This window comes from Numida meleagris, chromosome 5, assembly GCF_002078875.1.
Source record: "Numida meleagris isolate 19003 breed g44 Domestic line chromosome 5, NumMel1.0, whole genome shotgun sequence".
Classification (NCBI taxonomy): Eukaryota; Metazoa; Chordata; class Aves; order Galliformes; family Numididae; genus Numida; species Numida meleagris.
The window spans coordinates 36107642-36121706 of NC_034413.1; the positions used below are offsets into that span (position 1 = coordinate 36107642).

The following is a 14065-nucleotide window of genomic DNA, read 5'->3' on the forward strand; positions in this document are numbered from 1 at the left end:
TTACGTAGGAACAGTCCTGTATGCACTTTTGTCAGTGGGAGCAATGATGCTTCCAATTTCACACCTCACTGGAACGGATGGGAAAGTTTTGACCAAGATAGCTGTGTAGGCAAAAGGAAAGAGGGAAGTGAGAGCCTGAGTCCGGTTTGCATGTGTGTGCACTTTTATTTTTGAAAAAATTCCCAGGTAATCCAGGTGATAAGCAAGCTCCTTCTTTAAAACTTTCCAGTGGGCCAAGTTGAGTTAGCTGTGCTTGAGCTGGTTAAGGCTCTTACAGGGTCAAACTTACCTGTATTGAATTATTGTGTAAGAGCTGTTCAACAGTCATTGTTACTTTGTGTTGGTAAAATTTGGCTATGTTTTACCCTTGTTCCTCTGGATCAAGCTAGGATAGAATATTTTGGACAGCGAGTTATTGCAGAGAAAGGTCATGGTCACGAACTGTTACTGTATGTTATCTTGTATGCATGCTGAAGACCTTCCCGTAGCTATTATGAGAGCAGCTGTACAGCAGAACAACACCGAACCTGTTTGGGGTGATTGGACTTGTGCTTATGGAGCTGTGTGAAGTTGATCTAAGTCTTGAAAACAGAGGCACGTGAATTTGAGATATTTGGGAGTGCAGCTTTGTTTCTTGGCTAATACAGGCAATTACATGTAGGTGCCCCAGGGGTGGAAGGAACATCTCCTCCCAGGTATGAGGACTCTGTAGTTGGCAGGGGAGGTCCTCTAGATTACAGCTGATTGGTTACAACCAGTGTGGGAAAATTTTTCACTGCTAAAGGGCAAAAAATTACAAGGAGGAGCTTTGTTGATGACTGTCCCCTAAATTTATGATTAAACAAAGTGCCTAGCACTGTCTTGATTCAGTCTTGTGTATCTGATGCAATACAAAATGAAGATGCCTGTAGGATTCCGTGAGGAAACTATCATCTGGAGAGGAATCTAGTCCTGTGTTATAGCATCAGACTGCTGGTGTAGGAGCAGAGAAGCAGCACAAAGTACCCTGTGAGATTTGTGATGAGCAGAGTGCAGCCTTGAACTACTCAGTGAGGGAGGAGTTGCTGCTAGCCTCAAACTCAATCTTCATCCTTGAAGCTATGCGCCATGGTCATATCTACATGTGTTTTTCACAGGGAAAATATGTGTCTCAGGAGAGTGGGGCTTGTACAGTGTGCTAAGCACCTGGAGAACATGTACAGCAGTCAGTTCCAGCATTCTCCACACTTCAAGTCAAGCTGGGGAAAACTGGAACATACATATCCTATGCGGCTGTGCTGACTGCCATGCTAAAGGTATGGAGAAAGGGGAGGTTAGCTCCCATTTGAAATGAGTGGAAGTCCTGGGGGTACTGATCCGCTGCAGACACTTCGGGCCATGCGACGTTCTAGGACTGCAGGCTCCTAGAGAATGGAGACTGAGGCAGCCGCTGAAGCAGGGCTATAGTGAGCCCTTGTTTTGCAGCTGGTCATCCAGTTCTACCCGAACCCTGAGAGTCTCATGGGACTGGGGAGCTGGGAGAGCTTGGCAGTTTCTGGTGCTGAGCCCAGCAGCAGTCAGAGTTCCAAATGAGAATGCCAGATAATTCCCACCCAACAAACATCAAACCTGCGGAGAACACAGTTGTAATGCGTTTGTTGTCTCACCTGGCATTGGTGTTTGCTAGCAGGCTAGACAGCATTCACAATGGGCCCAGTAAAAAATTACCCTTTGTGTTCATTTACTTAACATTTCAAGGAATTGCAGCTCAATCAGGGTGACCTTCATTCTCAGCTCCCATGCATGGGCTTAGATCCAGTAACTCCGGTCAAGCTATGCTGATTTTCGGCAGCTGGAGCTTGGGCCTTGCTTTTAATGTCCCTTATTCTGTACTCATGAAGTCAGTTTTCCTTGCCAAGATTATATTTGCTTTCCTTCCTAAAGGACTGCTCTAAATATCATGCTTTAAAGCACTGTGTCTTTTCTCCCCACAGAGAACAATATGATATGCCACTGTTGAATTAATATGTCTATGAAAAGTGAATATAATCTCCCCAGTAGATCCCCTTTCCAAAAGATTTATGATTTAATGAATTTTTTACTTCTTACCGGTGTGTAGCATTCAGTCATTTTACACCTAGCAGGAGTTTTTCCCAAGGAAGCAAGGGAAGGCAGGGAGGGGGGTTCCACCATCCTGATTCAAATCCTTTTTTCCTCTCTCTGCTTTGGTGTGCCACTTGAAACACTTGTTGCTGCTGCAAAGTTAAACCCAACTTTCTGTACTACGGCTTCTGTCAGAATCTACCCTTAACACATGCAAGTCGTGGTGCTGGTCTGAGAGAAGTTTGGAATAGTGTTTATATAAAAATCAATGCCTCTGAAAGTCTTCATTGCTATCTGCTTGACTGCTCCAGGCAGTATTTCTTGCTCAAAGTCCTACTTCATCTTCCTCGTGGTCATGGTCCAGCGCATTTTCAAATAAATTGCTATAATGCCTCTGACAGTGGATTATGAAGCCACAAATAACATCCATAGGTAACACCTTTATTTAGTGGAAGAGGAGTAAAGCAGAAATGAGCTGTGAAGAAGAGAGCTGCTGTAGATAATTATTAGCTACATGGGTAATATTCCTAATTATGCCACCAATTGATTTCTCCTGAAAGCTCTCTTTGCCTTGAAAATGGTAAATTGATTGCTCTGCTGGCCCTTCCCATGGCTGCTAGGATGTGTGCTGTACCTGTGCTTGGCTTTTGAGAAACTTGCTGGGATCAGCGGCTGCAAATCCTGCTGGGATCGACAGAAAGTGCTGGCAGGGTGGCTGGGCAGGGGCACTGGCAGTAACCTCTCTCATTCTGTGTCTTCCAAGGAGAAAGTCAAAGAGCAGCTACAATCCTGGGTGGCCCCATTGATTGAGACACATGTGAAGCGGTGCATGCTTTATATTGTCTCTCTAAATCATTGCTGTTCATCATCACTTGTCAAGAGGTAAATGCTAAAGGCAGTATCCTTTCTGCCTGGAAAACACCAGTCTCCAGCTGCAGGTTTTCACAGGCCCATTGGTATATGGTCCTTTGTACCTCAGATGCTGAAGCAATGTGACATCCCAAGAAGCTCAGCTTACTTTCTCTAAAATTGTAATTTTAAATCCTGTCCTTATTGTTTGCAGTGGAGAAGTTGAAAATAGAGCTTTAGATTGGTGGTATGGATAGAAACCACCTCCTGACGGATTTTTTTTTTTTCTTTTTTTTTGTGGAATCAAGAAGGTGAATGCTACAGAGGAGAAAGGAGAGAACTTCATGTCTCTTCTCTTGTTCTCCCGTTCTAGGAAGCTGACTTCTTTGTGCCACAGTTTCCTTAGCTATAAAATAGGGTAACGCAGTGCATTTGTGAGCATGAGCACCACATCCTAGGGCACACTGCCTGTCCCAGCCAGCACCACCAGCACATGCCTGGGTGGGCATTAAATGACTTGATCGTCTTCTGTTGCAGGGGAAACAAAACTGGACAGTGCCACAGTCATGGCCTGCTGGACATTCCCTACTTGTTTCCTGCCATTTCACAGAGGTGACTCTGGATGTATTATAGGGTGAGGAACATCACCAGCAGAGGACAGAGAACCCTCTTGGAGGAGGGAGGAAATGAGTGCTGCATTTCCATCCAGCAGCCCACTGGCACTGACTCCCAGGGCTGCAGGAAGCATTTACCTTTGTGCACTTCATGTATCACAGCCTGATTTCCTGCAGGCGCCTGTCTGTTCAGCTATCCCTGGCTTTGTCATCTCGACATGGGTGTTTGCACTCCTGGCCAGCACACTGTTCTCTGCCTGTGCGTGATGCTGCTGCCTTCAGACATGCGCGGTGATGCTGCTTCCGTCTCACTTCTGCTGGATGCAGATCCTCTCTTATGCAATGGAGAAATGTTTCCCTTTGTCCCTTTTTGATGTTTGACATGCTATTCTAATGCTCCCCCTCCCAACACACGCATGTACTTGGCCATACTGGCTTTCTCTCTCACCCCCTCAAATCTTTCTAACACTTGAAGCTGCCAGCTTGCATTGTTTTTTTTTAATCTATTGACTTAAGTAGGCAGGACTTGGTGTTCGCTTCCATCTGCCTCGCAGTTGGAAAACGAAGCCTTAAGAGAAAGTGAGGAGGCTTTCAACTCTCATTCCAAGTGCCAACAGGGAGAGGCTGCAAGGCACACTGTGGAATTCTGGATTTTCTGTTCCTGTCCATTGCCCCCTTTAGTGTAAGCACTAAGAACTTGTGCTTTTGAGGGAAAAGAAAGATAATGCTTTAATTCAGGCATATTGGAGAGTAATAACCTGGCTTTTAGCACTACTTTGAGCCAAATACCCTGAGTCAAGTCATTCAGCTGCGTTTTCCTTGACTTTTCTCTCATAGAGCTAAAACTGTCATACCTATCTCCACTGGTCAGAGCTCACCCTTACGTGTGTTTATCTTCAGTGCCGAGCACAGCAGAGTGTTGACTTCGTGCAAGGCCCTATGCTACCCATGGACCTGGATAGCAGAGGCTCATGGTGGGAGAGTCCTGCTGCTGAAGACAGCCTGGTAGCTGTCACCCTTCAAACCAAAAAGTGCAGCCCTGGAGCTGGAGGCTGGGGCTACTCACTTTGTCGAGCAGTTGTCTGATATTCAGGATTCAGCCTTTAGGGTTTCTCTACACTGCCTGCAGACTGGGATGGCAAACTCCAGGTGTCAAGCCACAGAACAATTGCTGAACAAGTTCTCGCTCTGTTCCCATGGTGAAAATCCATGTCCTAGGTGAGAAGGAAATTTGGGTGGGTAAGAACTCATTGTACTGTGTCTGTGCAGGGAGTTCTTGCTTGCTGGGCTGTCTCAGAGCTTGCATCTCCTGGAGGCTGTGGTTGGACTGCCTTTAGCAGCGGTTATAGAGAAGATTTAACCTCACCAAGCAAGTAGCATTGGCCCTGTGCTGATCTTATCAGGGTTGCCCTGTTTCTCTGCAGCTCTGCTTGCCATGTTGTAGGGGGATGGTTTTGTGCTGTGAGGTTCTTTGAGACTGTGTTGTTTTGCTTACTGCTCAAGCATTTCATCCCTGAGCACTGAGCAAAATCTGGCTTTCATAATGGAAAGGGAATGGGCTCGTCCCTCCTGCGTGTGGAACGTGTTCCCTGTAAAAGATAGCTGGAGGGAGGGACCTGGAAGGGAAGTGAGGGCAGTGAGGGCTCTGCTCTCAGCAAATGCAAGAGAGGAGGCTGCCTGCAACTCCTGGACAGCAAGCAGCCTTGTGGTTGCAGATGCTGGATGGTATTTTTGGAGAGGCTGTAATCTTTGATGTTATTTTTTGGCACACCAAGTAAGGAAAAACTGCTCAACTTGCTTTTTTTGTCCAAGTGACTCTGGTCTTCTGCTGGAGTATTTTTTTTTTTTTTTGCTTAGGATTTTCAGAGCCTGATTTAGCCAAGGGCTTCAGTACACGCTTATTTTTAAACTGAAGCCCATCGTTGTCTGAACTCATCATACTTCAATTGTGCCAGCATTCATGGGCTTCAGCGCACATGCAGAATTTAAACGAATGCCGAAATGCTTTGCTCACTGACAGCTGTGAAGTTGGGAGGATCAAACTGTCCTCATCCGGGGAGGGGAGCGAGGTATGTTTCATCTCGCTTGCTCCATCTGTGGGACAGCAAGGGGCTTATATTTCTGTGCTTCTCCTTCCAGGCACCCAAACCTGCAGTGGGATGGGCTAGCTTCAGTGTGTCCTTTCAGCTGTGGGAGGTGTCATGTCCACAGCTTAACCTCCTCTTTGCTGGCAGAAAACCTGAGGCTGATTAACACACTTTGCTTGCAGGATGTAAATCTGATGGATCTATGGACTCTGCTGCTTGATGGTGTTTGAATGGAAGCTTCTGATTGCCTGTGGAAATAAGTATCATGGGGTAAACAAAATGCATACTATTTGGTGGTTTTGGGCCCCTCAATACAAGAAAGACATGGAGGCCCTGGAGTACATCCAGAGAAGGGCAATGAAGCTGTGATATTCTGGAGCACAAGTCTTGTGGGGAGTGGCTGAGGGAACTGGGATTGTTCATTGTGGAGAAGGGGAGGCTCAGGGGAGACCTTATCGCTCTCTATAACTGCCTGAAGGGAGGTTGTAGTGAGGTGGAGGTCGGCCTCTTCTCCCAGGTAACAGCAATTGTACAAGAGGTGATGGCACAATTTCTTATGAAAAAGAGCAGTGAGGCACTAGCACAGGCTGCCCAGGAAGTAGCGGTGTCACTGTCCCTGGCGGTATTCCAGAACCATGGAGATGTGGCACTGAGCGATGCTGTCAGTGGGCATGGTGGGGTGGGTTGGACTTGGACTTACGGATCTTGGGGGACTTTCCAAACTGGAATGGTTCTGTGATTCCTACATAGCGCAGGTGATTAGATGGCTTTCCTTTAATGAGGAGAGATGTGGTGGGATGGATTTTTTTCAACTGTAGCTGGCACATCTCTTACACCCCATCACCTTTCCTTGGCGTTACTTTTCCTTGGCTTTGCAAGGGAGCAGAGGTGAGAATTTGCTCTCAGTCTTCTCAGCGTGTTATATAATGTTATACAGGGAGAAGAAAACAGCACGGCTAACCCGCTCTTCCCATCCTTTCCCTCCCTCCTTCTGACAGTCATTGGCTGACTGAGGGTCTCTCCACTAGTAGCCTTTGAGCCAGCCCGGTGTATGGCGGAGGTATAAAAAGAGCCGCGCTCGACCTGCTCTGTATTTTAGGAGCGGGTTGGCGGCCTGTCCCCCTTGGGCTGGGCGGGCCCCTCCGCTCCCGCCTCAGCCCCTCGAGCTGCCCGGGCCGGGGGCGGGCGGCGGGGCCGGGCAGGGCCGCCCTCCGGAGGCGGTCTCCCGCCGCCGCTATAAGGGCCGACGACGGCGGGCGGCGCTCAGTGGCTCCGAGCGGGCGGCACGCAGACTGTGAGGTAATGATGGCGGGCGGCCGCGGGGGGAGCCGGGCCAGGGCCGAGCATCGCGCTGCCGGGCTGAGGTGGCTCTGTGATATGAGGTGACACGGTTGTTCCCGGCACGGCTCGGGAGCGCAGAGTCTCGGAGATGGGGCTTGAAGCGGTGAGGTTTGTTTAGGTGGTGTCCGAGCTTGTGCGTATGAATACAGAACATCTCATTTCCCTTCGCTGGCTGTAGGGGGAAGCGGTGATTGCTCGGATGCAGGCCCCTGAACTTTGTTGGGGCGGCAGTGCTCTGCACAGATTCAGCAGCAGTTGCAGCGTGTGCTTTGCAGAACCTTGCATATTTCTGCTGGTGGATTAACCCCTGATGCAGGTCTCTCATGGCAGTGCTGCTGGCTGTGAGTCTGATCCCAAGTGTTCTGTGGGTCATTCAATTGGGTCAGGCTGCTGGGACAAAGCTGGAACCCGTGTCTTCCACTAGAAACCTCTCACTCTCTGTCTTCCACTTGGGGACATCTCGGGTCTCTGCACGGGACAGTGTTCCTGTGCCAATTCTTCGGGAGCATCACAGATGTCATCCTTGCTCTGGCACAGGGCTCTGTGCTGGCAGGGAGAGCTCAGGTTGCTTTGACTGTGTTGAGGCAAGGTATGGGGTGAGAGGACTTAGCCAAACAAGCAGTTAATTTGGTTTGAATCTCAGCCTTGTCTTTCAGCATGCCAGCAAGATGAAAGACTGGGAGGCTGGATAGGTTTGCAGGAGTGAGCTAGATCCCCTCATGGGGCCAATTTGGGCCCTGTTTGTGGAGAGATTTGATCTCTCCTGGCTGTGTGCATGGCCCTCCTTATTGCTAGTGCCACCAGCTTCCCCTTCCACCGGGACAATAGTGCCTTGAATCTTCTCCTGTAATCTCCCCCCTTATCTCCCTTTTCTTCCTCAGTTTGTCTCTGGCAGAGCCTGACTGTGGCAAGGCAGGAAGGGTGGGAGCTTTGGGAAGAGCCGATTATGCAGACTGAGGAGTAAGAGGTGCTTTGTGAACCCTTTTCAGAGGCATGAAGCTTCCTCGGCCCAGCTGCCAGTCCCCTGTGGGGACAAGAAGAGACTGCTTAGTGCAAAAGCGTGTCCCAGCTCTTCCATGCTCTGTTGTCTCCTTCATATGTGACAACATCCTAGAACAGCCGAGCATTCACTGTGAGTTTCTATAATGCAGGCTATCCCATAAGCCCCACCAAAACCTGCATCCCACCCAGGAGATCCTCTGGGGAGGCAAGGACATTGAGAGATACAAGTGGCTGAGTAAGTCGTTTCTCTGTGTGCTTTCCTTGGTTTGGCTTGTTTCAGTCACTTGATTGCTCAATGCAGCCTTGCCCTGGGGTTGGGAGCAGGAAGCAGAAGGATGCTCTCAGTTACAGGATTTACATCTTAATTGTGGGTTAGGGGAATGGGGAAGAATGAGGATCCTGGCTATGTTTCAGGATGTTAAAGTGTCCAAAGGGCTTTTATATCTAAAGGAGGAGGATTGATGAGAGAAATGCAAGCTGAAACTATCAGCTAACAAGGGCAGTGAGAGAAGAATGCTTTTCTTGACAGATCCGTTACATGTTGTATCCCTTGACAGCTTGCTCAGGCTGTCCGCCTTGTAATGGCCAGACAGCAGAGTAAAAGAAAGCTACTTGTTGCAATTAAACTGGGAGAAAGGATGGGCTGCAAAGTCTACGCCTGTTGATGTTACTGCTGTGTGTTGGAAGAGATACAGCTGCTGCGCAGCTTGTGCTGCAGATGTGGCTCCAGAGCCTTTGGAGCTGTGCAGGGTGATACACCTGTGCCATCACTGGACCTCAGCTGTCCTCCCAGGTTGTGTGTCACAAGCAGGCCGCTCCTCCTTTGGCACCTGGCCTGGTGCTCCAGGGGAATGAGAGGGATGCATCCCTTGGTGTGGAAGCAGGAGGAAGCCTGACAAGCCCAGGAGCAGCCTTGGGTGGTATTGTTGGCCCAGCGGGGCAGGAAGCCTTTTACACTGCCCTAAAAGCACAACGGTAATTAGCAGTCGGATTTTGTGTGAGCCATGTGGGTCTGCTGGGTCCCTTCCTTCTGCTGGCAAGGAACTGAACAAGTAGCCCAGTGCTTTGTCTGCTGTCTGCCAATGGGGGAAGGGGCTGAAGAGGCAAGAAAGTAGGTTTAGAAAAACGAGAGTGTGGGGAGGAAGCAGTTGTTGTGGAGCCAGCTGTGATGGGGGAGTATTTTGTAAATCAAAGCTCTCTTCTAAAAAGAAAACTTAAGCCCAGCAGATCTACTCAGCGGTCAAGCTCTGATTCTTTTTCCTCAAAGCTACGTGATAATCGTTAAACACAGGGGATGCTTTGTAAAATGGAATTGAAGGGAAGGAGGGAGAATGGAGCAGGATTTAAATTTAAAATTGGATGAGGGTACAAAGCCCCTTAGTTCCCCATTTCTGCTTAATGCAGCTGAAGCTGGACTTGACAAGATGCTTAGCAGAGCTTGTGGTAAATGTTTTACAGTACCGTGTATCAGCCAGATCAATTCTACTATGCTTGAGGGAGTGCAGATAAAATGGCTTAAAGATTCCCCTGCTGAAAGCGATAGTATCATCATTTATGCTGGAGAAGACAGATTTAGTCGCCTGACATTTATTTGGCCACAGTGTACTTTGCGGATTTCACACCCGAGTATGATAGCCAACGTGATGATGTCAGACACGAGCTGCAGGAAAAAATCCCACACAAAGCTAGTGCTGTTCCTCTTTCGTGGACCAGATGAGTTTTGTTGTATGTCTGTTCTGCTTCCTTTACTCCACAGACCTCTTTAATGAAAGCGTGTTAGCAGAGTAGGACATCACTGAAGCAGCATGTCTTGCATGCACTTTTTGATACAAAGAAAACAGCAGAAACATACCCGTTAACTCAGCTCTTTTCTTTTGATCCCACTTGTTCCACAGGTCACTCAAAACCTGAAGTAAGCAAACATGAGTGCGCTTGATTTGACTTCAATCTGGGATTTTCTGGAGAAGGCCAACTTAACAGAGGTCAACTGGATGTGCAACAGCAGCGACTGCATTACAGTAGATGCGACAACATGCCCTGGCACACTAAACAAAAGTGCCCTGCTCTACACCCTGTCCTTCTTTTGCATTTTTATCTTTGTCATAGGGCTGGTGGCCAACTCTGTTGTGGTGTGGGTCAATCTCCAAGCCAAAGTGACTGGCTATGAAACCCACCTCTACATCTTCAATTTGGCTGTTGCTGATCTGTGTGTTGTCATCACTCTTCCTGTTTGGGTTGTCTCCCTCGTCCAGCATAACCAGTGGCGCATGGGAGAAATCACGTGCAAGATAACTCACCTTATATTTTCCATCAACTTGTACGGCAGCATCTTCTTCCTGGCATGCATGAGTGTGGACCGCTACCTCTCAGTTGCCTGTTTCACCAATTCTAGCAATCGCAAGAAGAAGATAGTCCGCCGCTGCATCTGCATCCTGGTGTGGCTTCTTGCCTTTTCTGTGTCTCTGCCAGACACCTATTTCCTTAAGATAGTCTCTACCAACAACGAAACCTACTGCCGTCCTGTGTATCCTGAGGAGAGCTTCAAAGAGTGGTTGATTGGCATGGAGCTCATCTCTGTCGTTTTGGGCTTCCTTATACCTTTTCCAGTCATTGCTCTCTTTTACTTCCTCCTTGCGAAGACCATCTCTGCCTCCAGTGACCAAGAGAGGAAGAGCAGCGGGAAGATCATTTCCTCCTACGTCGTGGTGTTTCTTGTCTGCTGGCTGCCCTACCATACTGCTGTCCTTCTCGACATCTTCTACAGCCTTCATTTCATACCCTTCAGTTGTCAAATGGAGAATTTCTTGTACGCCACGCTTCACATCACTCAGTGTTTCTCTCTAGTCCATTGCTGTGTCAACCCCATCCTCTATAGCTTCATTAATCGCAATTACAGATACGAGCTCATGAAAGCCTTTATTTTCAAGTACTCTGCCAAAACTGGTCTCACTAAGCTTATTGATGCTTCCAGAGTGTCAGAAGCAGAATACTCTGCTCTGGAGCAAAATACCAAATGACTGCAACTCCAGAAAGAACCCTCCTTGACTCTCTGACTTTTTTTTCCCTTTCCTTATGTTTGTTATGAACGGGGCATGAATTACAGCCTACAAAAGAGAAATAGCAAACTGTTATTTAAGAGTAGAATCAGGCACAATATGGAAGTGGTACCAAAACTAAGAGTTTTGTTTGTGTGTTTTGTTTGATCTCCTCCTAGCCCAGTCTGGACTTCTTGACAATGCTATGCAAACGGAACTGACTTCCTAGCAGACAAAGCCATTGTGTACCATAGGTAACATGCGTTTTCAGGATAAGCTTTTTCCTTCCATGTGTAGATTCCCTCTTGTCTCATTGTATATGCTATATACATAGTGTGTTGTATTTAAAAGCTCAAGACTTTATTTTCTGGCTATTGGTGTACCTTATATAATTGTATTTGAAATTGAAATATATTTTTATCTTGTATTTGAAGTATATTGCTGTTGAGCGTATCCAGAGTGCTGTAGTCTGAGTGTTAGACTGCCGTTTGGTTTTAACTATCCTTGGTAAGGGCATGATAATAAAAGGCAGTATGGCAGTGATCTCTGACGCGCGTCCTCACTGGCTGACACAGTTCATTGACCGTGGCGTTATGTGGTGGTCATACCCACGTGTCTGGAGCATGAAATGTATGTGTTGTAATACAGCTACCATCATGTTAAAATTAAAATATTGTAAGAGTTGTTAGCTCCTATGCCTGAACTTCACAAAGCTATATCCTTATGCACAGAGTGAATGATCTTGCTTCTGAGAGTTGTCTCTATTTGTAAGTTATTTTTGTAAAATAAAGATCTGGAAAAACTACACGTACTAGTGGTTTGACTTGTTTTCCCTGTTGCTGCCATCCATCTTCTTAGAAAAAAGCCAAAAAGAAGAAATCACAAAGCTTCTTTCTAGCTTCTCTTTAATCCAGGAGCAAACAGGTCAGTTATTGGTTGTGTTTTTCTGGTGTTTGTTGATGGTGGCAGAAACCATTGAATGAGGAATGTGAGACAGCCCCAGTGAGTGGCAAGAGGGGAAAGGAGAGGGAGGAATGAGTCTGTGGAAGGATGTAGTCTTTGGGAAGGTAAGGCTGATGGATTTAAGATTAAAGCTGTTGGGAATAATGAAAAGTTGTGTCTGTAGCTTAGAAATAAACATCTAGAACAAAAATATGGAAGTTCACAAAAGGAATGGATGCTTGGACTAATCTGGGTTCAATCCTCTGCCATTTTTGCTTGCAATGATATTCAGAGGTTAGCAGTCCTGAAAGCATTAATCTCTTTTTCTGTCTTCTCTTTGTTGTGAGCTGCTTTAAATTTGCATTGTCATACTGTAGAAGTGCGGGGCAAGATTCAGCTGGTGCAGGATGTATGGAGCAGACTTTTTTAAACCCAGTGAAGCACTTCAATCATGTCATCCTCACCCCAGGACAAGGTAATTAATGTTAAATCGATGATGCTGACTTGCTGTTGCTGGTTTGTGTATTTTGCAACTTCAGCACTACTGCTTTGCTGGTGAAGGTTATAGTCAAATTCCTGTTGTGAACAAAGCATGCTCTTGTCCCTCTGAGATCCTGATAGTCAATGGTTTTATAACGACTGTGCTTTGTTTCTTTATGGTACATTGCCATCTTTGTGAAGATGATCCTATAGATCTTGGGTAGCGCTGAGTGTTGGGGAGGTCCTGCAGGCCTGCTGCATGAGCTGCACGGATAAAGTCTCCAGGTGTTGCACAGCTGAGTCTGTTACAGCTCCTTGGAGGGGAAGGCCCTGGGTTTAAGCAGCTAGCTTTTCTCCTTGCTCCTTGACTGCTATCTACCCAGAGGCAGAGCTCAGACATTGCCCGTGACATGCGGGATGCCAGAGACAGCATAACTCAGCCCTGACCGCTGTGTTTCTCAGGGTTGGTCTGCTATGGGTTAGCACAACTGCTTTCAGAGAGTCTTTGCAGGGGCAAGGTCTGCCTGTCTGCTCCTGAGCAACAGGGACATTCTGGAGTTGGATATAATAGAAAAAAAAATGTACGTTGGAAAAAAAAAAATCTCTTTGTATGTACCCACATACCTATATCTGTTCTAGGGTGTTTACCTTATGGGAGTGTGTGGCCCAGTTCCCCAGCTGATATTCACATTAGGACCAAAAAGGTGCTTCTGGGCACCATGGAGTCTGATGTGAAGGAGGATTTTTCGGCAGTAACAGGTGGGTGAAAACATGTATCCTTGGGGAGAAGTGAGTGAGACTTGCAGTGATTGATGTGATGGCTGCTGGGATGCTGTCTGGCCAAATGTCCCCATCCTGGAGCTGGGGTGTTACAAGGGGTCCCTACTTTGTCCCGCTGTTTGGTGCAGGATTGTGGTCTGGGTCCCAGCAGTGCCAACGGATCCTCTCCTTCCTCTGATGGCTACAGGTGTGTAGCACGCTTGGGTACTCACTTTTCCAGGAGGCTTTTTATAAAAGCCTCAGTGGAATAGCAAATAAAAATCAAACCTGATGTGTCATAATCTGCATTGGAACGAGTACTCCTGCTGAACTGTTGGTCTGAAAGGATCCCAGCACTGTCAGGTTCCATGTGCCTTGCAGGCAGGCACCAAGCAAATGAAAATACATCTGCTCCCTGACAAAAGGTTTGTATTTTTTTTTATAGAAAGTGCTTTATTGTTACTCAAACACAGATTTCCTTTTATGAGCCATAAATGGCATTCAGGTGTAGTGCAGAGACTTTAAATCAGATCCTCTGGCAACCATCGAGATATTGTATTGTAAGAAACGCCTCATAGGCTAACTGGCTCGTTTGTCCTTTGACTAATTCATGGTTTCAGTGCTCCTGACTTTACATACTAGCCTTTGATGAGTTCACTGAGCGTAAAAGCTATTTAAAGTTACTAAGAAGCAAGAAATAACTCATCTGTGAGCAATATTTAAGCACGTGTCTGCGGCAGCGCTGCCAAAGCCAGACCTTAATCTGTTTCAGAGAGCTACTTGATGAGGCGAGTGTGACTAGTGCAAGGTGCTTGAGCAGTGGGGCTCTATGCTGTGTGAAATACAAACAGAAATGGGTTTGGTGAGAACTGAC

The 14065-nt window shown here is 47.1% G+C and overlaps 1 protein-coding gene across 6 annotated transcripts in view; it reads left to right on the forward strand.

The window, feature by feature from the left end:
• Positions 1-14065, forward strand: part of ACKR3 (atypical chemokine receptor 3) — a 78348-nt gene that overhangs the window by 19454 nt on the left and 44829 nt on the right. For 2 of the 6 annotated variants that reach the window (XM_021399514.1, XM_021399515.1), the window contains exon 2: positions 9871-11817. The exons of 1 other annotated variant lie outside the window; for it this stretch is intronic. In XM_021399514.1, the coding sequence (XP_021255189.1) occupies positions 9898-10992 (1095 nt within the window). In that variant the 5' untranslated portion in view covers positions 9871-9897 and the 3' untranslated portion in view covers positions 10993-11817. Of the gene's footprint in view, positions 1-1136; positions 1296-5445; positions 5615-6840; positions 6932-9870; positions 11818-14065 lie in introns of those variants that run through there. 3 more of the 6 variants (XM_021399516.1, XM_021399517.1, XM_021399513.1) reach the window with 3 other exon arrangements.